At 34.8% G+C, this 23,462-nt stretch overlaps 1 protein-coding gene across 2 annotated transcripts in view; it reads right to left on the bottom strand.

The window, feature by feature from the left end:
• BCHE (butyrylcholinesterase) overlaps positions 1 to 23,462 on the bottom strand; it is a 73,508-nt gene that overhangs the window by 25,900 nt on the left and 24,146 nt on the right. Inside the window, exon 3 of one of the 2 annotated variants that reach the window (XM_037841427.1) lies at positions 22,219 to 22,721. The exons of the other annotated variant lie outside the window; for it this stretch is intronic. Coding sequence (XP_037697355.1) covers positions 22,706 to 22,721 — 16 coding nt within the window. The 3' untranslated portion in view covers positions 22,219 to 22,705. Of the gene's footprint in view, positions 1 to 22,218; positions 22,722 to 23,462 lie in introns of those variants that run through there. 2 annotated transcript variants of the gene reach the window in all.

Here is a 23,462-nt window from a genome sequence, read left to right as displayed (position 1 = left end):
TGCAGAAATTCACTAATGATGACCTCTTAGTACTAAATATTCAATGTGAATAGGGTCCGTGGTCAAGTGGGTTATTAATTTTCTTTATTTCATCATTTTAACCAGTAAAGTGGGATACATTCTCAACTTCTGACTGAAAAATGGGAATAAAGAATACAGGCTTTCATGAGAGATGAGAGAGAAGAGATGGTAAGAGAAGAGGAGAGAAGAGGAGAAAAGGGAAATTCCCCCCAAAAAATACTTAGCCTGTATTATCCTGTTACCTAATTTGTTGAAAAGGCAAAACATATCAATGGACTAAACCTGATAGGGAAGGAAATAAAAAGAGAGATGAAGATTTATTTTCACTCAATACTATCAACAAGGAACAAATTACATTTCAGTTAAATAAATATCATCATTTATGTTAGGATATAATGCAGATAGGCTATGTTTAGCTTTACATCATCTTCTAATCTTAAGAATAATTAGCAACTGTAGTAACTGGAGACATAGAGAATATGGAATGAGGTCACTACCAATAAACAATGGCCAATTATAGCTAGAAATGTACTATGAAAGTGGATGCCTCGTAAGTAAGAAAAAAAATCCAATATAAAAGATGATAAAACAACTAAAGCTGAACATTGCATTTAAGGTGATACTTCTTGAATGTTTCCTGGTGTGGGGAACTTTGTCTTACTCTGATCATATTTTTATCACTATCATCAAAGAAAGCCTAATACAGGTTGTCAATCAGTGTTTGTTGAATTCAATCACACCTACAAAAAAAGGAGTAAAAAATGTCTTAAACACATGTAAAAATATATTTCTCTTTATAATCAAAATCCTCCAACACATTTTCACCTTTGCTTAGATGTACTTTTTTCTAAATATATAACTAGGAATCAACTGCCCACTTTAAAGCACATTGTCTGTTTTTTTTTTATTTTTTATGATAACATTTAAATCTTACGGTATTTAAAAGATGTTTTTATAGTTAACCTACTCTACTAAATACTTCACTAAGGTTGCTGGACAGAGTCATGAAAACAAATTGATCACCAGAGCACAGTTCTCATTAAGCAATTAGGTTGCATAGCACACCTTCAATTTTCATCATCTGAAGGGGCAAAAGGTTGCCAGACAAAAGATCTCTAACATCCTTACTATGCTGTTGGTATGATGGATGCACAAAGCTTTCATGGTCTGAAAGATTATTCTTTCTTCTTTCCTCTGCACTGTTTGTACAGAAAGTTTTGCTTAATCACCTGGAGAATTAAAGAGGAACACCAGGCAATGTTTAGCTTCCTCCAGCTCTCCAGAAAATGAAGTGGGCTGAATAACTAGATTAATTTAGAGAGAGGCAGAAGACCTGCTTTCTCTTTCTCTCTATCTCTCTCCCTCCACTTCTTCCTTCCTTCCTTCCTTCTTTCCTTCCTTCCTCCCTCCCTCCCTCCCTCTCTCCCTTCCTTCCTTCCTTCCTTTCTTCCTACAGCCTGGCAAGTGCACCAGATGTTTTGCCTAACTTCTGAATGTGAGGATGCACTATAATTATACCTATTTTTCTTTTCTACAGACAGAAGAGTAACTGCTGTCATTTGGATGCAATCATGTGAGTCCCAGAGGGCGCCCAGTGGTCTGTATAAAGTTCAAATGCATTTCCACATAATGGCACTAGAGCATTTATTTTAATAAAGGGCAGATTTAACATTAATCATGGATAAGAAAATAATCCCCAACTTGAAACAAATTGGCTTCTCTTTTGAGTTTTCCGAATTCTATCAATTTTACTCTTCATGTCAGTTTGCTATAGTCTGTGCCATAAACTTAATGGCAGCAAGCCCAAGTTTCAGGAATGATTACAAAATGCCAAGAAAAAGTCCTAGAGACTTAATTTTGTAGCAATATATACAAGTCTTAAAATAGCTTGATTTTAAAGTAACACATGAATGTTAAAAAGGACTTGGGAAATAAATGCTCTAAGAATATTGTATGAAACTTTAATTATTATGATTTTCTTTCTTTTATGGGCTGTTTGAACATATCAAATAATTCTTCTTGAAGTCAAAGGTATTTTCTTTATATCACTATCTGCTGGAAGGCCTTCTATTTGACTGACAACATCCATTAGACCGTAAGTTCTATAGGAATAGAGAACATGTCTGTTTTGTTCACCCTTGTAGACTACACTAGTGCCCAATTTAAGAAAAAAAAACAAAACCGTTGGGTAAAGCTTTTACTTAGCAGAGGGCTTGCTGATGTAAGTAAACCACGAGGCTGATTTTATCAGAGCAAATTTTTTAAAAAGTCTGTTATTATACTGCATACAATTATAAATTGAAATCTGTCATTCTAAATGAAGGGACAAAATTGTTTTGTTCTCTCCTAAACAATTGCAAAGGCTGCTGGCTAATGATATTTTGAGGCTGAGACCTGTTTAAAGACAATGACTAAATAAAAATGATACATTTTATCTAATGTTTATTGGCAACTTGATATATATGAGATATTGGTTTAAGCACTTTTTAATGTAATGACTCATTTAACCTTCACAGTAATTCTCTGAAGAATGTAACATTACTCTGATTTTCTTGATGAGGAAACTGAAGTACAGAGAGTTTAAGTCCAGGATCACACAACTAGATGTCCTAGTTGGGTTTCAGTCTCAGAAAGAGTGAATGCATGGCCTCAAACCCCACAATTCCAAAAGCATAAATCTCATGTTTTCATGATTTTGACTAAACACAATATCAACATTAAAAAATATCATTGCTTCCTAATGTAAAGCATTACTGTTATAAAGTTTTTGAAAACTAGATCAGATAGTCATGTGCAGTGATACAATGAGGTATGACAACATTCCAGTTTTAATCATAGAATCAGTAATAACCTACTTCTTAGCATAATGTCTGTGCCTGTGGATGAATATCTCATCTCTTTATTTCTCCACTTCCTATTCAGAGGACATACCCATTTTATCCTATAGAATACTTGATAAACTTTGATGAACAAAACATGTTCAACTCTAGGGTGACAAGTTGTATCTTTTCTTTTCCAATTTTATTAGAAATCTTTATAAAGATCAAAAGCAATATGGAAAACTTTTCTCTGAATGTATTGTTGTGTGTTGTGGTATCTTCCAAATAGCACAGTTCCCACTATGGAAACCTGAGAATATAACTACCCTATATATTCTTCATGCATCTAGAGACGGCATTTGATATTTCAGTTGAGCCTCCTTTCTTAAGCCAATACACCTGCCTAGTACTGATCAATCATCAATTGAATTTAGGTTACAAATTTTAATGTGCTGAAACCAGTGTGATTTTATGTATAAATATGCACAGTAGCCAATGTGCAAAGAAAAGATTTAGGTAATATGGTGAATATATTAGAAACTACAATTTTAAATATATCTAGGTATATCTGGTTTTTAATATGTCTACAAAGAAAGATATTGCTTCTAGAGAAAGTAAGGTGAAAGAAACTAATTTGTCACGTTAAAGTGCATGGATAGCAATGAAACTATTTTTGACGATTCCTGTTAGCACAATAAACATTTTAGGTAAGTTTTATTGCAATAAACATATGTACAGAATAGAGCCCAAATCATGTTCAATGAATTTTTCAAAGTGAATAGCCAACCAAACTGAATTTCTAACCATTAAAATGGTGATATATATGAAATAATCTTACTTTATTTTCATGATCCATGAGAGCAAATATAATTAATAATATGTGAAAATTTTTGACCTAAATATTATTAAAACTATTTCAACATTGGAGGTAGTGGTAAATACATGTTTGCTATGTACCACATAAAATGCCAGGTTATTTTTCAATAATTCTTCTATTCTGGCATTTGATCACTAATTAGTACATTAAAAATCATCTATCAATAATTACATTATTTGAAAACTTTTGTGATATCCCATTCCAGCCTTCAATTATTCCTCATTGAAGCTCCCTATTTTATTAGCCTATAATTAGAAATATTTTATAATCAAAAAAGGTTTCTATCCTATAATTGTTTCAGTTGACTCCTTTCTGGATTTTTTTTTTTTCCTAGCTTTTCTATTACTTAAATGATTTTATTCATTTATTTTTTTACTCAATAAAAGATATGCCCTTTAAATAAACTTGAAGTTTCCTTGAAGCAATATTGTCCAATTACTCATTCAGTGTTTGATTCACTGTTAGATATTGGCATAAAACTACTCTAGTTTCCATTGCTTACTTTCCACACTGGATGTACACAATTTTCAAGACAATTCAAATTCATTTAACTTAACTAATTACTAACTTTCATTGATAGATCTTGTTCATACGCAGTACATTACAGGCACTGGGGCTAATTTTTTTTTTTCCTTAAAAAAAATGTCTTTTTTACACTAAATTAAAAACTGTCTCTGAATTTTACCCAGAGGTTCTCTGCTTTGTGACCACATAGCTAAATTCTCTTCTATAACATAATTTTAGTTATACATGAAACCAGACGTATTCAAGACCACGTAACCCTATTCCCAACCCTAACACCATGGCCTCTTTTTCCTTCGGAAAAAGGATTACCTATTCACTCTTGGAACAATGAGTTTACTTTTACCTGGAGATGAATTAAATGTGGCCAGCTGTGATTTTTTTTAAAGTCCACAATACTGAAATTATTTTCAGGAAGTTCTTTGCTATTCATTCTTTGACTTTTGCTACCTATTGTGTGCCAAGCACTCCCTATGTTAAACAGGCAAGGGACTTGGTCTTAGGGCTCTATCAATTAAGTAGGTGAAGCTAGACAATAAATAAATTTAAACTACTACAAATTCAGGTAATAATATTAAAAATAATATTGTCTATGAGGAAATGGAGAGGAGGATAGCCAAACGTCTTTAAAGGGCCTGTAGGTATTCAAAACTTACTATTTGGTCAAAGTAAGGAGTAGTGAGATAAACTGAGAAGGATGTTGAAAACAAACCTTCCTTCCTGCCTTGCTTCTTGGCTAAAGCTTTCCGGCTTCTACGTAGAAAAAGAAACTCGAGACGGATGAATAGTCTGGTCTTCACAGTTCTCAAAAATTACAGTTCTCTAAATATAGCTCAGGCAATTCCTTCCAGATTCTTCTCTAGTGACAGTGAATGAATGTGACTTCTGAATGACTTGCTAATTGCAGAAAAGTCAGTCACACGCTTTTACTTCTTATGTCCAAAGCAGATATGCCATAATAATCTGCAAAAATAATTATTTTACACTGAGAGGCACCCTTTAATAACCTGTATATTTAAAGATAGTATTCCTTAGCCACTGTCTCATGACTTTTAAGAAAAACGTATTCATCAGGAGGACTGCTTAAGAATCTTTGATTTACATTATATATTCAGTTTTATGATTAGTTACAGAAATATTTATACTGTCATGATCAGATGTATATCCCTAAATGAATTTGTACTTATGAACATAAATACCTGCTTTATTTTTATTAGAAATTAGAAATCTTAAAATGCCCTAAATCTGAGGGGTAGGAAAAGAGATTATTTATTTCTTAAGGAATGGTAGCTTTATAAAGGATGAGGAGTATTTCTGCCAACAATATATTCACTTTATTTTTTAAAGTTTTTCTGATATTAGGACCTATAAAGCTCTATTTCTGGTATCATAATTTAAAAACAATTTTAAAATCAAGAAACTGAGGTCAAAAAAGTATTTTAAAAATCTTATTAGTTGTATGACTTTGGGCAGTTTAATTAAACTCTCTTGTCATCATTTTCTTTGCTTATAAAATAGGGTGTTAATGCAATGCATTTTGTAGTGTGATTGTAAAGAATACATGGAACATCTATGCAAAATGTTAGAATCATGACTGGGCCATGGTAAAATATTTAATAAATGAAAGCTATGATGATGAAAAAGAAGAAAATGAAGAAGGGGAAGAAGATGATAATGGTTGAAGAGAGTAACAACACTCTCCTACAACCATCATAGCCATTCTAGCTCCTGCTTGCATACTCTGCAAAATAGGAGATATATTACTCACTGGACTAGTTTTACCAATAAACATGTGAGGTATATATTATTAGGGAAATAGAGATACCAAAGGATTTATTAACTCAGCAAGTATGTGGTAAACATAGGATTTAAACCAAGCTTGTCTTCCTCTAAAGTCTGTCCTCTTTCATAGTATGTTGGAAGCTCAATTAAAAGCAAGGCTTTTTTGCATGTGTGGAGGTGAAAGAAAAATCAAGAAATCCATATTCAAGTGAAAAATGTTTAGATTTTCAATTCTGATGTGATTTATTTCAATAATTTTAGGATTAAAAATTAAAACACAACAGAGTTGCGTCTTTTAAAAATACTTGCAATTTTTAAAACCATCTCGGTTTTCTTTTAGGAAGCACATTCCTTCAGACATGCATTTACTAGTAATTCATATTATTTTCACAGTGATGAGACGCTATTCTCAGGACAATTTTAATTAAAATATATTTATTTTTATGCTATATCTCTTTCACTACTTACCATCATTTTCTCTTATATTGTTAACCTTTGTGTGTGTGTGTGTGTGTGTGTGTGTGTGTCTGTGTATTTAATTTTGGGTATGTTTTTCTTCCCATGCTATAAATCAGTGATTCTCAACGGGAAGGGAAATAAGAATGAGTAGAAAATAGTGTTGATAGGGAGACAAATCCATTCAGGGGTTGTGCTAGAATTATTTTCATAACTTTTTAACATTGCACATGTCCAACTAAAGATTTTGATAAAGATATATACCCTATTCCCTGCCTTTAAAATCATTGCCATTGTGACCTAATATTCTGGCAACAGGTAATATCTTGTTATTCAAATGTTTGTAAAAAGTAACAAATAAGGCCACCAGTTAGATTATTTGTTCCATAGTCTCGACTCAATTTTCCTTTCTGCCTCTATTCATTCCCTTGGCATTTATTCATTCTCATGGTTTTAATTATTCTCGACTCTATAGGCAGGAAATTCTAGCCATTGCTTAGACACCTGTATTTGGCATTCTGCTTTCCTCAATTTTATGGGTCCACAACTATGTATAACCCTCAATTCTCCCCATACATGCCACAAAAGCATATGCCTTTTATGTTCCCCATTTCAATTAATGCACCCAACCTGCTCCCAGGACCATATAACATCCTAGAAAGCTACCTAATACATGGTTTGGAATCACTGGCTCTGCAACCAGACTCTGCAACTAAAAATTGGTTAAACTTGCGTAAAGTTATTCAACCTCTCAAAGCCTGTTCACACACACATTTTTGGTAAGTGGCATTAAGGAGACCTGATTGGCTCGAGCACAGACAGAAGGTTAGTAGATATAGCCAAAGAACATGTCATGTAGACACATGTCGATAATTATAAGAAAGTTGGATTTTATTCTAGGTATAATGAGAAATCACTGGAGTTATTATTGGGCTAGGGATAGGTCTGACTAACACTTGAAAAGATCACTCCAACCAGTGTGGAGAATAAACTGTGTAGAGGCAAGGATGGGACTAAGGTTGGTTACAGTCATATCTAGAAAATATATATTAGCTACTATCTTAGTTTATCAGGGTGCTATAACAAATGACACAAACTCTTTTGCATAAACATTAGGAATCTATTTCCTCACCGTTTCGGATGTTAGAAGTTCAAAATCAAGGTGTTGACAGGATCATGCTCTCTCTGAAGTCAGTAGCATTCTGGCAGTGATTTGACATAAATCCGTAACTCCAACTCTACCTCAGTCATATTTTCACCTGTGTCCTTTAGTCCCCTATTCCTGATTGCGTTCAAATTCCCCGTTTGTAAGCAATCCTGTTACATTGGATTAAGGCCCACCCTGATTCAGTTTAGCTTCAGCTTAACTAACAGGGTCTTCAAAGAACCTATTTAAAAATGGGTTTGCATTCACAGGAGCATGGGTTAGGACCTGGACATGTCTTTGCTGGGGACATGATTCAATCCATAACAGCTTCTTGGATTAGATTTTTAATTCTGGAATAGTGGGATCTACATTTTTCAAGGATATATTTCGAAGGTGAAGCTGATAGAATTTGTTGATGTGGGATGGAGAAATTTCGATGCAAAGAAATCTAAGGATTAGATTTGAAGCAACTTGCAAATGAAAGAGACATATATAGAGATTTAAATGGAATCCATGAGCCTATACATGGTATTTAAAGCTGTAGAACTGGATGAGCTCACCTAGGGAAAAATATAAGAAAAGAGAAGGAAGGAAAGAGATCTAAAATCTGAGCTCTGTGGAGCTTTAGAGTTGGGGAAGCTGAGAAAAATACATTCATTCATTCTTTCACTCATTCATTCAACAACAATTCTTTGACTGTACATTAAGTGCCATACTGTGTTTTAGGAACTGAGGTTAAGCTGTGGAAAAAAAAAAAAAATACTTGTCTTCATAGATCTTTTATTCTAGTAGGGAGAGATGGTTGATAAGATAAACGATGTAAATGGTAAATGTTAAGAGGGGGGCAAAAAAAAGAAGTAGGGAAGTGTTCTGGTTTGCTAAAGCTGCCTTTATGCAAAATACCAGAGATGGATTGGCTTTTAAAAAGGGGATTTATTAGGTTACAAATTTACAGTTCTAAGCCATAAAACTGTCCACAGTAAGACATCAACAAGAGGATACCTTCAATGAAGAAAGATCCATGGCATCTGGAACACCTCTGTCAGCTGGGAAGGCATGTGGCTGGCATCTACTGGTCCTTTGCTCCCAGGTTCTGATTTCAAAATGGCTTTCTCCAAAATGTCTCTGGGCTTCTGTCTCTCTTAGCTTCTCTCTCTCAGCCCCTGTGCATCCTTGCTTGTTCTTCCAGGGTGTTTTTCTTTAAGTGTCTGGGGATCCTCTCTTAGTTTTCTCCAGGGCAAACTCTGGGCTTCATCTCTTAGGTTAGCATCTCCAAATGTCTTTCTGTCTGCATCTCCAGGTGTCTGGGTCTGTGTCAGCTCCTGTGCTCTCTTAAGGAATCCAGTAAACTAATCAAAACTCACCCTGAATGGGCGAGGTCACACCTCCATGGAAATAATCTAATCAAAAGGTCTCATCCACATTTAGGTGGGTCACATCTCCATGGAAACAACCTAATCAAAAGATCCCACCCATAATAAGTCTGCATCCACAAGATTGCATAGTCTTTCCTGGGGTACAGAACAGTTTCAAACCTGCACAGGAAGGTAAATTTTAAGTGGGGAAAAAGTTGAAAATGTTGTTCAGGGAGCCAGAGAAGTCTTCATTGAGAAGGTAACTTTAGAATGTCTGAAGAAAATTAAGGATATGTTCATATAAATATCTGGAGAAGGAGGCAAAGACCCAGTTAACACAAAAGCCCTAAGTATGGCTGGTATGAGACTGTGTTTAGTATGTTCAAAAAAAAAAAAAAAAAAAATAGCAAGGAAACCAATGTGGCTAAAGTGGAATGGGGATGGGAAGGGGAGAGATGGGAAATCAGGAGGTGTACAGATCACTTAATGGGGCCTGTGAGCTAGTGTAAAATGTTTTATTTTACTCTGAGTGGGATAAAAGTAATTGTAGGACTGTGAACAAAGAAATGGAAGGACTTGACTTGTTTTAATAGCTCCTTTTGGCTGTTTTGTTGAGAACAGACTGAAGTTGAGTGAACACAGAAAACAGAAATAATGGTGAGGTAGCTGGTGCAAAAATATGAGTGGGAGATGATGGTGGCTTGGACCAAAGTGGTAGCAGTGGAAGTGTCCAAATATAGTTAAATTCTGCATATTTTCTAATACTCTATTTTTGTTCATTTGTTTGTTTTATGCTGTAATACAGACCCCACAATATTCTACATCTAAGTATTTTCATGTTGACCTCTAAAATACAAAACATATTCCTACTTAACAAAAACAACACTGTCACACCTAATAAATGTAATAATTTCTTAATATCACCTAATGCTCCCTCCCTATTTATGAGTATTCTACATTAAAAGACATGTAATGGGCATGAGTTTAAACAATGTTTGCTCTTGGGAATAATTCTGCTTTGGTTATTTTTTAAAGGTCAAGTTGATAGAACTTACAGATAGAGTAGATGTAGGAATAATAAAAAGGAGGCAGCAAATTGACCACAAGTTTTTTGGCAAGAGCAAGTGAAAAAATTGAGCTGTTTTTAAACTGAGATGGGACATTTATGAGAAGAATATTAAAAGTTAAAATAGATATATAATGTTCAAGATACCTATTAGATGTTCATATGTATATGCCCATAAGGCTCAGGGGTTTCAGGAGAGCTGTGGGCTGATGTACATGGTGGTTAGAGCTGTGAGAACATCTATGTCATAAGTATGTACAGAAAAGGGATGTCAAGGGACTGAGCTATGGAATACTATAACATTTAGGGATGAGGAGATGAGAAGGAACAGCAAAGGAGACTGAAAAGGCAGGTCCAGAAAAAGAAGACAAAGTCCGGTGAGTGCTGGGGAAGAATGTGCTTGTAGCAAATACTGATGCTGAGTCATGTAAGATGACTAAGAAAAGATCATATGCTTTGGCAACATGGAAGTGATTGATGGCCATGGTGAGAATAGTCACCACGAAGTCCTGGGACTGGTGGAATAGTTTAAATACAAAATGAGAGGTGAAAAGTAAACAACGGGTAGAGATAACTCATTTATAGAGTTTTGCTGTCAATGGAAATAGAAAAATGGGGGAATCAGCTGTTGAATGATGTGGAAAGCTTTACATAAGATAAGAGATATTGTATACTTTTAAATTGATATGAATGTTTCAGTGAAGAAGGAAAAATTGATAATGAAAAAGGGAGGGAAAATAATATTAGAACCTAAATTCTTGCATAGACACCAGGGAATGGGCTCTACAGAGCCCCACCCTCACATAGAGATGAGAAAAAAAGACAGAATATACATTGCAGCAGGAGGTATGCAGAGTATTTATACTTGGATTTTGGTAGGTCAGCTAATTTGGTGAGCTCACTGATTCTTTTTTTATTTTTATTTTTCCATGGGGAAAAAAAGCAAGTTTATAACTGAGGATGTGACTGAAGGTGGACATTTTGAAGTATCAGAAGAGAGGAGAAGACATAAATTTTCTTTGGAAAAGCGGGGGAATGAATTGCCTAGGGACATTTAATACTAGACAATATTAAAGACCCTCTTGAGTTTGATGTTACTATGGTTTGTGTGTGTGTTTCCAGCCACATTAATTTATTTGGTTGCATATAATGTTGTGAGTCTCACAGGTGAGAAAGATTCAAAGAAAGTGGCCAAGGCATTGGACAGATTATTGGTATAAATACCAAAATAATAAAATGCTGAATTATGAGAGAGAAAAGGAAAGTAAGCCAGGTTTGAAAAATCTCCAATGAATGAGTCAATTTCCCAGGGTTTCAGGAGATGAGTGCAGCGAGGATGGGGAGTGGATGGTATAGTTTGATAGTCTCTGTTTCAAAGAAGCTGGATTATTTTGAGGGAGGAGAGAAGAATATTTTGGAAATGGTAATGAGCACGCAGGTAAACATATATACAACTCTATGGTACATAGGCAGTGGAATAAAAACAGTCACCAGTTAAGAGGACTGAAGATGAAATAAGATCTTCAAGATCAGCCAGACATCAGTTAAAGCCAAAAGGTAAAGGGAATTCTGGTAGGTTGAAACCAAAGTGAATTTTATTGCCAGCCTGGGAGTCACAGGGAACAGTGGAAGGGGTTTGGAATTTTGGAAAAGGTGAAAATTTAATGAGTGTATATTTCAGTACAGGCTATTCAGGAAACATAAATAATTCCCAAAGGGGTTTTTAGGCACCAAGTTACACTTCTTAGTGGCATAATAAGTTTCGTTACATGTTTTGGGTATTTAACTTGATGCTTGCACACACAGAGATACGAAATATGTATACAGATATATAGATTTTTAGCTCTCTTTATATGATTCTGGAAGATACAAAAAACACATGGATGGCAACAATGACCTAAATCACTAAATACATGGTCATTTTTCAGTCTTTACTTTGCCATTTTACTGCCTTTCTTTTTTAACAGATGAACCTCCATTGCCTTCAGAAACTCCACACATTTCTTATTTTCTTTCTAATTTTCCAGCCACTTCTTCTTTGTCTGAATTTTAGACTCATTTTCCTCTTTTTTCTTCATTAGTATCAGGGCTCATCAGTTATCCTATGCCTTTTCTCACTTTATATAAATATCTTAGTGATGATATCTAATTTAGTGGATTAAATTACCATCTACGTACGTATCGAAAGGCCATCTATATCAGCCTTTCCCTTTGGATGTCTCACAGGCACTAAATCAATCTCCAGGACTGAACTCATCTACTTTACCCATAAACCTGCTGTGCTATACATGTCCCTAACTCAGTAAAAGTCAAGTCAGAAAACGTGGCAAAATTCATTGACTTCCTTTTCTTCTCATACACTCGCCATATCTATTAAGCAATCACCAAAATTGTGGATTATATTTACAGAACTTCTCAAATCCATCCTCTGCCTTGTCTTTTAATTTATAATGTTAGCCCCTGATCTAGGTCCCTATTGTCACTACTCTGGGCCATTGAAACATATTTTCAAATCCTGCTTGTCACCATGCTTGCTTTCTTCTAGGCCATTTTCTTTGCAGACAGGATGATATTTCTAAAATTAAAATTTGATATCATTCTTTCCAGGCTTAATCAATGTTTCCATGTGGTATCCTTGGGACATAATCCAAAACTAGCAATATTTACAAATTCATGACCTGACTTTTCCTGCCTTCCAGATTCCCGCCCCCCCTTGCCATCTCTTTCTTCACCTCACTCTGGGTTATTGAACGATTTATTTCAACTTCTTAAGCACTCTTTATCTCCTTGAGAAAAGTTTCTGTAGACCTTAGGGCTTGATTAGAGGTTGTCCTATAGTTTTATTCTGCAGAAGTCTGTACTTAACCATCTTATGATATGTATCACACTGTATGGTAAATGGCTTTTTTGCTGTTCTTTTCCAGCAGTAAGTGGTAACCTCGGTGATGGTAGGTCTGCATCTGATTCTGCACTAATTTGTACTGACCCCACAGAATTTAGCACAGTGCCTGGCTCAAGTTGTTATTTGTTAAATAAGTACTTGTTATATGAATAAAACTGTAAAATATAGAGTTTTGAGGTAAGGTTTAATGTAAACATTTTATTTTTATAATCATTTATGTTCATAATATTGGATAAACCAAAAAGAGAACAGACCCAGATGCCAAAAAAAGGTATAATCACATTTATGATAATAACTATGTAATTTATTGTAATCTATCTTAATAGTGGTAAAAATATATTAAATACTGTTTTGCTTGTGTTAATGACTATATTTGGCCTTTTTCATGGCTGATCTGATTATGGAAATCTCAGTTGTTAGAGAAAAAAATAGCTAGACTTGCTGGATTACTGACTTAACTATTCAAAAAAGTCAGCACTATTCCAAGTGGTCATTTTGCCTTAAAGAAACTCAACAAAAGGTTGCCAGGGGATGTGGCGAATGGAGGGAATGGAAGTGTATATTTAATGGATATAGAACTTTAAAAAAAAAAAAAAATACACAGCTAAAAGAAAAAAACAGAAAGAAAGCCAAATATTATTTTTACATTATATATTTAAAAAGTAAATGATCCCTACAAACTTCAAAAAATATTATATAATTGTTTCCTTTTAAGGTAACTGGTTGTGCATAATATTACTTGATACATAGCTTGTGGAAGAGTAAATTGTTATGAACTCTTACTTTTCTACATTTTAAAATGTTTAACCTTATTTTATGTTCACTTATTTTATATTTATTTTGGAGGAATTGGATTTGTGAAGAACATTAAGGGAATATAAGTGAAAATATCAAAGTCCAGGTACCAACAAAATAGGTAAACCAAATTTCCATGCAGTTTCAATTTTTAAAAATTACATATACATATCACAACATTGCCAAATTTGAGGGCTCATGGGTCTCTTGTGTGGCATAGAAATACAACTTACAGAACACTTTTTTTATTATTATATAATATAATAAGAATTCAGAATGAATGAGTAGATTTTAAGTAGATCTTTTTGAAATTCAAGAAGTCTTAAAATGTGTTAGATCCCATTATCTTTGTGCCTTTATAATCCTGCATGCATAACTATTTAAATTGCTCATATTTAGCATAAATTTATTCAGACATATACTAAAGTAAATTTTTGTTAGTTATATTCCTCTCTAACATTCTCCCCCACAATAATGTGCATTTTTATAACCCAAGAGTAGCATACTTTCATATTATGGTTCCTTCCAATATAAAATACATCATATGATAATGCACACAAATTTTCTAAGAAAAGGCATACATTTTATGATTATTAACTTAAAATAGTAATGGAAACTAATTTTAAATATGTCTAGTATGGCACTGTCCTTAAATTTCCTTAACTGACAAAGTTTTAAAAAATGTGTTAAGCTAAAAATTATTTTATTTTCATAAATTATTGGAAAACACCTCTCTTTCTTTGGTATTTTAGGGAGGTAAAAAAAAAAAGTATTTTTTTACATTCCTAACAGGGCTTTTTAAGTTGAAGATTATTAGTAATTTGTTATCATTAAAATTATAATTCATTATCACATTATTATGTGATAGGCATTGCATTAGGTGAATTATGTAAATCTATTTTCATACAAATTACACAAGTTGAGATTTATTGCAGACATGTAAGTTTCAGGTAGGTTATATTTTTGCTCACTGAGTTTTTAAAAATAGATATCTGACAATAAGAATTCATTTTATTATCTATAACTATACTCAATACAAGCTATGGATAGTATTTTTCTGTTCAAATTGTTATTTTCTAACAGCATATTTAAATTCACAGAGAAAATGATGTCTATAAAAGTTTTCCATATCGCCACTACTTTGAAGATTACGCCCACACAAAATACCCTGATTTACACCATATCTAGTATCCTGGAAGAGTGCAGATTACCCATTACATACATTTCCTTATTTTGTGTGCTGATAGTTGTATTTTACAGGATTTCCCAAGCACTTTGCATAGCATTATCATTTTAAATTTTAGTTCCAATCTTTTACCCTAAGACTATATGACTTCGGGACACGCACTTGTGTTCTAAAGGCCCAATAAAAATAGGAAAACAAACACAACTAATAAAATAGTCCTTGGGAGAAACACACTGTGTTCATCGGCTCTGCTTTGGTGGGCATCTGGCCACTCAAAGTTCCTTTTCCACCATTTCAACCTAAATTGCATGACATTGGTTTCCTTTAACAGTATTTGAGGGAAGCTATTATTCCTTTTTTTTTTTTTTTTTTTTTTTTGCTTATTAGTATACCTTTAAATGACATACGCTGCTTTCAACTCAATGGATAAACTGTGGTAATACCAGAGGGTAAGACTGGGGAGAAACTTCTGGAGAACAGAAGCATCTGGCTCAGGATTAAGGCACTAAAATTTGACTGAAACATGCAGTTGAGAAAAGTATTCAATTGGTATTTAAAGTAGATATAATAAATCTTTATTTTTTTTCCCTCCACAATGAAATGAACATCAATGTTATTTTCATTGGAAGACTATAACAACACAAGAATTGAAACAATCTTGTTCAAAAGTGGAAGGCTCAAATTGCAAATACAATCTACTTTAATGTAAAGGATTTTGACCTCTCCATTTAGTGGGCAGTTACAATCCTGAAAAAAGAGGGGAAGGGGGTGATGGTGGCATGAAAGAGAAATGACTGCACATGCAGGTAGGAGTATGAATTCTTCTAACTAAATTTCCATTAATACAAACAATGTCAGTCTGAGATAGAAGTGAAAACTTACATACCTATATATTCATCTACACATACCACCTCCTGTAGGCAAATGTGCCTAAAAGAGATAGGTATGTACGTGGGAATGCAAGAATTGTGGGATAAATAATAACACAATTTTAAACACGAAAGAGGTCTTTCATGAACAGACAATGGCTATGTACCATGAATATAGGAGTAAGATTAACTGATTTCTCTGCATCAACCAAAAAACTCAAAACACAACTAACAAAAGAAAGTAATTTGATTTTCAATTTGAAAATTCCATTTTTGATTTTCTGTTTTCAGCATCCAATTTTTTTATTAATAAATTTGAATGAAAAACACATTTATTCTGGTAACGTAGACATCATTTTATCAGAAAAGTCGTAGGGCACATAGATAGCCATTACTCTCCTCTCCCTAATACCTATAGTTCCAGTTTAACCATTGAGTGGTTTGGATATATTATATCCCCAACAAAGCCATGATCTTTCATTTTTTTTTATTAAATTCAGTTTTATTGAGATACATTCACACACCATACAATCATCCATGGTATACAATCCACTGACCACAGTATGATAACATAGTTATGCACTCATCACCACAATCTATCTCTGAACATTTTCCTTACATCAGAAAGAACTAGAACAAGAATAAAAATAAAAGTGAAAAAAGAACACCCAAATCATCCCCCCCATCCCACCCTATTTGTCCTTTAGTTTTTATCCCCATTTTTCTACTCATCCATACACTAGATAAAGGGGGTGTGATCCATAAGGTCTTCACAATCACACTGTCACCCCTTGTAATCTACATTATTATATAATTGTCTTCAGGAGTCTAGACTGCTGGGTTGGAGCTTGGTAGTTTCAGGTATTTAATTCTAGCTATTCCATTACATTAAAACTAAGAGGTGTTACCTATATAGTGAATAAGAACGTCCACTAGAGTGACCTCTCAACTCCATTTGAAATCTCTCAGCCACTGAAACTATTTTGCATCCCCCTTTTGGTCAAGAAGAGACTCTCAGTCCCACGATGCCGGGTCCACATTCATCTCCGGGAGTCATATTCTGCATTGCCAGGGAGATTTATACCCCTGGGAGTCGGGTCCCACGTAGGGGGGAGGGCAGCAAGTTCACCTGTCGAGATGGCTCAGTTAGAGAGAGAGAGGGCCACATCTGAGCAACAAAGAGGTACTCAGGGGAAGACTCTTAGGCAAGTTTAGACTCTCCTTTGCGGTAGTGAGCTTCATAAGGGCAAGTCCCATGATCGAGGGCTCAGCACATCAAACCACCAGTCCCAATGTTTGTGACAACATCAACACCAGTCCAGGTAAGGATGTCCAACACATCCACACCTTCTCCCAGATCCTCGGGGCTGGGGAGGGGGAGGCTGTAAATATATTTTTTATTATCTGCCCAAATTACTCTGGGATGTGTCACTATTTCACTCCAGCCTATACTAACCTACTGTATCTCACTTCCTATTCAAAGTTCCATGAAATTGTGGTGTTTGAACAAATCAACTGTAGAGTTGTACCATTTAGAAAATTTAGATCCTGTACCAAATAGATATCTCTTCCCTTGGTCTCATATGGAAGTTGAAGTTTTAAAGCATAGTCAGTTTCGACCTTTACCCTTTGGCCTGGCTTGCCATGGTCTTAATCAGACCTGCTTCATTCATATCACTAATTGAAGTCTGGGGTCTTTTTCAGCTTTTTTATTTTTTTTATTTTTTTTATAACAGTGGCTGTATTCACCAATACTGATATTCATATCTGCCAAGCTCTAGCTCTGAGTTTCAGGTGTCCCAGAGACATGCATTGTTCCAGAGATCAATCAGGTTATATGCTAAGGGATCAGCATCTCAAAGTTTAGAGATAGGCATTACAATTCAGGGATAGAGTTAACTGCCATAAGAGCTTACAATCTAGGGACTATTATAATAATTATGTCCACGTTAGGCTATGTTCTAAGATTCAATTCTGAGTTTACACATTGTAGTTAGTCCATATTGGTGAGGCATTAAAGTGTTTGCCTTTATTTCTGGTGTACTTCACTCAAATACTGTGTACAGGATCCATTCACCTCATTGTGTGTCTCACAGCTTCACTCCTTGTTGTAGTTGCTCAGTGTTCCACTGTATGCGTACACCACAGTACACCATTCCATTCTTCAGTCAATGTACCCTTAGGTCATCTGAACCCTTTGCAAATCATGATTACTGCCTCCATGAACACCAGTTTGCAAATGTCCATTCATGTCTCTGCTCTCAGATCTTCAAAAAAGCCATGGTCTTTTAATCAAATCTAGCGGGTATTTGGATTAGGTTTCTATGGAGATGTGACTCACCCAACTGTAGGTGACACTTTTGATTAGATTATTTCCATAGAGGTGTGGCCCTGCCCATTCAACATGGGTCGCGATTAAGTTTACTGGAGCCCTGTAAGAGCTCAAACAGAAGGAGCTCAGTGCTGCAGTTAAGAGAGACATTTTGGAGCTGGCCATTGAGAGCAGATTTTTGCTGGTGTTTTGGAGACACTAGTCTAGAGTCTGCTCTAGAGAGCAAAAGAGAGGGACAAATGCCCCAAGAGCAAACATTTTGAAGAACACCATTTTGAAACACAAAACTGGGAGCAAAGGAAGAAGATGCCAGCCATGTGCCTTCCCAGCCAACAGAGGCATTCCAAATGCCATTGGCCTTTCTTCAATGAGGTACCCTATTGTTAATTGCCTTAGTTTGGACACTTTTATGGCCTTAGGACCATAAATTGGTAACCAAATAAATCCCCTTTATAAACGCTAATCCATTTCTGGTATTTTGTATAACAGCAGCATTAGCAAACTGGGACAACCATGAAATTCTGTGTAAGTAACTGAGGACAGAGGGGATTAAAAAATATTAAAAAAAAAAAAAAGTAAAACCTAGAGTGAAAAGGTAGCTGGATGATTTAGTGGAAAGAAGGTAGCTTTGCAGTTAAAAAGACTTGGGTCAGAATCCCATTTCAAACAATGTCTAGCCATTCCACATTGCCCAGTTTCTTCATCTGTTTAGCAAAATGAGCAAATTTCTTATGAAAACTAAATGGGTTCAAAATATATGAAAGATTCAGTCCAACACTCTAAACTTGGTAAATTAAATAAAACTTTCCTCCCACTTCCCCCCTGTTCTTCCTTTCTCTCCTTATCCTTCAATCTCTAGAAATTCCTTATGTACTGGGTCAGTTCAAGAGTTCAGAATATCTGCAGGCTAGATCTTGAAGACTCTGAAAATACTGACTTTCAAGAATAGGTAAACGACCACCTCAATTCTTCTAGCGGGAAAAAAACAGGAGTTCATAAAAAATAAATATATTTGGTATTTATCTATTCTCAGCATTTTGGCAACAGGTCTGAAAAATACAATTTAACTAATAGTTGAACAGTTTGGAAAGATAAAAATTACTATAATATCCTTGATCAAAAATTCCTGTTTGCATTAGAAAGTATATTAAAAGTTGGATATCAAAAATCTTTTGCTTCCCCCTATCCCTTTGTGGCCCAGCTATATGACTTAGATAAGAAAAGTGTTTATTACCATGTAATACTCAAAGATTAAGGCATTATCTGTTCTAGTTGGCATGATATTCCAACCATTTATTTCACATGATAGATACAAAAAAATTATAAATCTGTTATAATATACTTTCAAAATAAATAGACTATTCAATTTTTAAAATAGGATTATATTGGAATTTTCATATTTGTTGATTATGACATCTACTTCATTTTAAATTTCATCTTCTCGTATTGGATTGGAACTCAACTATTCTAGAACATAGAGAAATAAAAGAAAATGAAAAGATTTGCATCAAAGTTTTCCATAATTTTTGCAAGTTGCTAGCTGCATTACAATTGTTACTGATTTTGGGGTGTCTTTAATATGGTATTTTCTCATGATAAAAAATGTTTAACCAATGTTGTATAGAAAAAGGGCAATAAATCTAAATAAGCACACCTTAATAGTGTGAAGGTCTGGGAGGTGTGACTTCTTAAATATGGTTTCTTAAATATGGAAGTATACTCTAGTTGCTAAGGAAATTAATTGCCAAGCTTTAGTTTTTCTGTTTTGTTTTTTTTTCTTAGACCCCCTCCATCTCTGTTGCTTATCATTTGAAGCTACTAGAAATATTCATGGTGCCCTAAATAATATCAAAGAATTTCTTACAATTCTCTAATTGTTTGGCCTTTAATTCTTTACTTTCTTTCTCAACAACTAATGTGGCCCTATATTATAGTTTAACTTCTCTTAATTTAAATATTCTTTATTATAGGCCCCTTAACTAACAGAATATCTGTTCACAGTGTTTTTTGACGTGCGAGATTAGGACTTGCACATCCTAGAGTTTCAGTCATTTTTTTAATTGTTAGGTTTCTTTGATTTTCACTATGGTTACTTTGTAATAAATATAGGTGACAACACTTATGTGACAAAGTCTGATTTACTTTTTAATAATTTAAACTCGATAATCATATAGAGCATTGTAGTCATTTAGTGACAATTTGAATATCAAATCTGAGATTGCAAAAGGCAGTGTTATAAATAATTTGTCTGAAGTTTCTACAAATAACTTGTTTTGTGGTTTATGTAATATTTCCCTCATTTTTTATTTCAGGGTTCATCAGTTTGATTCTATGAATACATTTTGTGAAACATTCATTTCCCTGAGTTTTCATTTCCTCCGTAGAAAAGAAAAAAAAAAAAAAAACAAAAAAAAACACAAAAATACAAAAATAAACAATAAATTCAAATGCTTATTCAGAGATTTAGAGATCCAGACCAAGAGAGAAGGAAATCCTGTTTCTGTTATAATGATAATAATTTAAATCAACTTTTGCCCTTAGGATGTTAATCCTTGCCTTCCTCAGCTCCTTAATGGAAACCTGAAACAGGCAAGCTGAGTCCTGCCTAACCCCAGAGCCAATATTGAGCAATGAAGTCAGTGCATTAAAAACAAAATGTGTCCCTTAAATGCCCCCATTCTCCATCCCTGCTGGCCTGATCCACTTGTAGGAACCAGCTTCCACTTAAGTTTCCTGATTCTTACTTGTGTTGGGTCTTCACTGAACCTCATTCTCACACTTCTCAGTTTTTGTCAAACTCCTCCTTCCAAGAGCTAGTTCCTGCCTTCTGGAGCCCATCTGAGTTGTAGCTGGGATTGCCAGATTTAGCCAAAACAAAACAGACACCCAAATAAATTTGAATTTCAATTAAATAATGAAAAAAAATGTCTAGTGTAAGTATGCTCTATGCATATATGTGGAATATACGCACACTGAAAAATACTCATTGTTTGGCTGAAATTCCAATTGAATTGGGCATCCTGTAGTTTATCTGACAACCCTACTTGGATTATGTGTCTAGAATTTTACATGTAATTTCTCAAATCTCCAGCACAGCTTAGGGGATAGGTATGAGCATCCTCATCTTAAAGATAAGGAAACTAATGACAAAAGAGGCTCACTTATTTGTTCTTTCCCTTTTCCACTGGTACCTCAAAATTCTAACAGAGGTAGCAAATTTTAGGGAAAATGCACATGGATTCAAATTAGAGCTCTGTTTTTGACTCACAACTGTGCAATTTTGAGTAGGGTAAAGTGGGAACCCTGGGCACATGGCATTCCAAGGACCTTGAAGATTGCACACAGCAGCTTGCATGACCTAGGTCATTTATGGTTTGACCTATTCTCCTTGTAATATCAGATGCTAACTGTAATCTATACCCGAAACTACCTCCTCCCTGAGACTCCCTTAGATACTGTTATCTCTATAATCCTCGCCTCCTCCCTGTTGATTACAATCACTCCCTCCCTATGTTGCATGACCCTCTACTCCCCGTCTTATGCTCTCATACCCATTGGAATGTCAAGCCCTTATAACCAGCTTATTCAGCCCTGCAAAAGGCGGACTATTTCCACACTGTGCTCTGAACTGGCCACCATTCAGAGCAGTTCCTGAAGCCATTCAGTGAAGCTCCTGATTTCAGGGCAACATGGCTCAACTTCCCCACCCTGTAGGTAAGCCCTATAATAAAAGCTCATGTCTCAGAACGTGTCCAGTGTCAAAAGTCCTCTTGGGCCATGACAGGTAGTCTCTTCAAAACTCAGTATCTTCATCACAACATGTGATAATATTTCCCTGGAGTGTTGTGATAATGAAAGTTAAGTCCTTAACAGGGAGCTAGCACATGCCAGCAGTTAACAAATTTAATTGAAGTTATTATTTAAAAAAGAAAACCAATAACATAGGTTTAAAATTAAATCCAAAGGTTACATGGACATATACTTTCTTAAGAATATCTGACTGTGCAATAAACTAAATTTTTATTGTTTACATATTACATAAGTGTATTCCTTAAGGGTTAGAGTATTTTTAATTATAACAATGCTCATTTTAACAAAATAATTTTTCCAACCAACATTATATAATCTTCCCTGATTGCTGAAGGACAAATAGAGGATACTGCATGACACATTTTATGGTTTCAGGATCAATATTTTGTCACTACTTATACTAATTTGCATATTAGAGGCTATTTTTTCCCCAGCTTCTTGTGGCCTCTCAGTTCCCTTGCTTGCATCCTGCCTTAGGCTTCATAGAAAACTGCTGTTTCTGATTTGCCTGTTATCTTAAAATATAAAGGAGTAATTATTTTAGAATTTAGGGCCCATTACAAGTCAATATGTTCCAAAGGATGAAATACAATCTTTTCTGGTGGAGTAAATTCACTGAAATATTTCTGCAATAGCTCTTTTGATGTTCAGAATATTTGGGTGGTTTCTTTTGTTGATTTTCCTTTTGCTTCCAGCTCCTGGTTCTCCTAGTGCATAATCTAAGTTACTGAAAGACTAACTTCTAACCTTGTGGGTTGCATTGTATTTAGAAGGCTTGTTTTCTAAAGAGAAAAGAATGTATAAATAAATAAATATGAACGTAAATAAACAAGTTAAATCATTACAATGCCAACCCCAAACCAAATGAATCACAATTAATCATTGTACCCTACCCATCAGCACAGAAATATGTTCTAATCGCTTCCATTTAAAAAAAAAGAACAAAATCCTCCCTCCTTCCCTCCAATATCCCCACATCCCGGACTTTTTCTCTGCTCTACTTTAAAGGTCCTTGATAGGGCCGGAGGTGCAATTTCATTTCCTTTCCTCCCACTGTCTTTGAATGTCCATTGAAGTTTTAATTCCCACCATTCCATTAACAACATCACATGTCATTGTCACCAACAACCTCTGCATTTCCAAACCCACAGAGAAATTATATGCAGTTTCATGCAGTTTTCATTGTACTTATTCTATATTTGATACAAAATTTACTCTCTCTCTCAAATATTTTCTTCATTTTGCCTTAGGGGATACCTTTTTCTTCCATCTCATTGGCTACTCATTATCTTTTGCTGGATCTTCTTACTCCTTTGATTAACTCTTAAGTGCTCAGACACCTGATCTATCTACACCCTCCATAAGTGATACGGTCCTGTGTCATGGCTTTCTATATCATCTTCAAGTGGTTTGATACAAATTTATATCTCCAGCCCCTAACTCTTTCTTGGATTCTGGACTTCCGTGTCTGAATTGTTATTTTACTTCTCCACATAGCCACAAAATAGGCATTTTAAACTTCA

This window comes from Choloepus didactylus, chromosome 1 (assembly GCF_015220235.1).
Source record: "Choloepus didactylus isolate mChoDid1 chromosome 1, mChoDid1.pri, whole genome shotgun sequence".
NCBI lineage: Eukaryota > Metazoa > Chordata > Mammalia > Pilosa > Megalonychidae > Choloepus > Choloepus didactylus.
The sequence above is the reverse complement of the archived record's forward strand: the minus strand, read 5'-3'. Positions and strand labels throughout refer to the sequence as shown.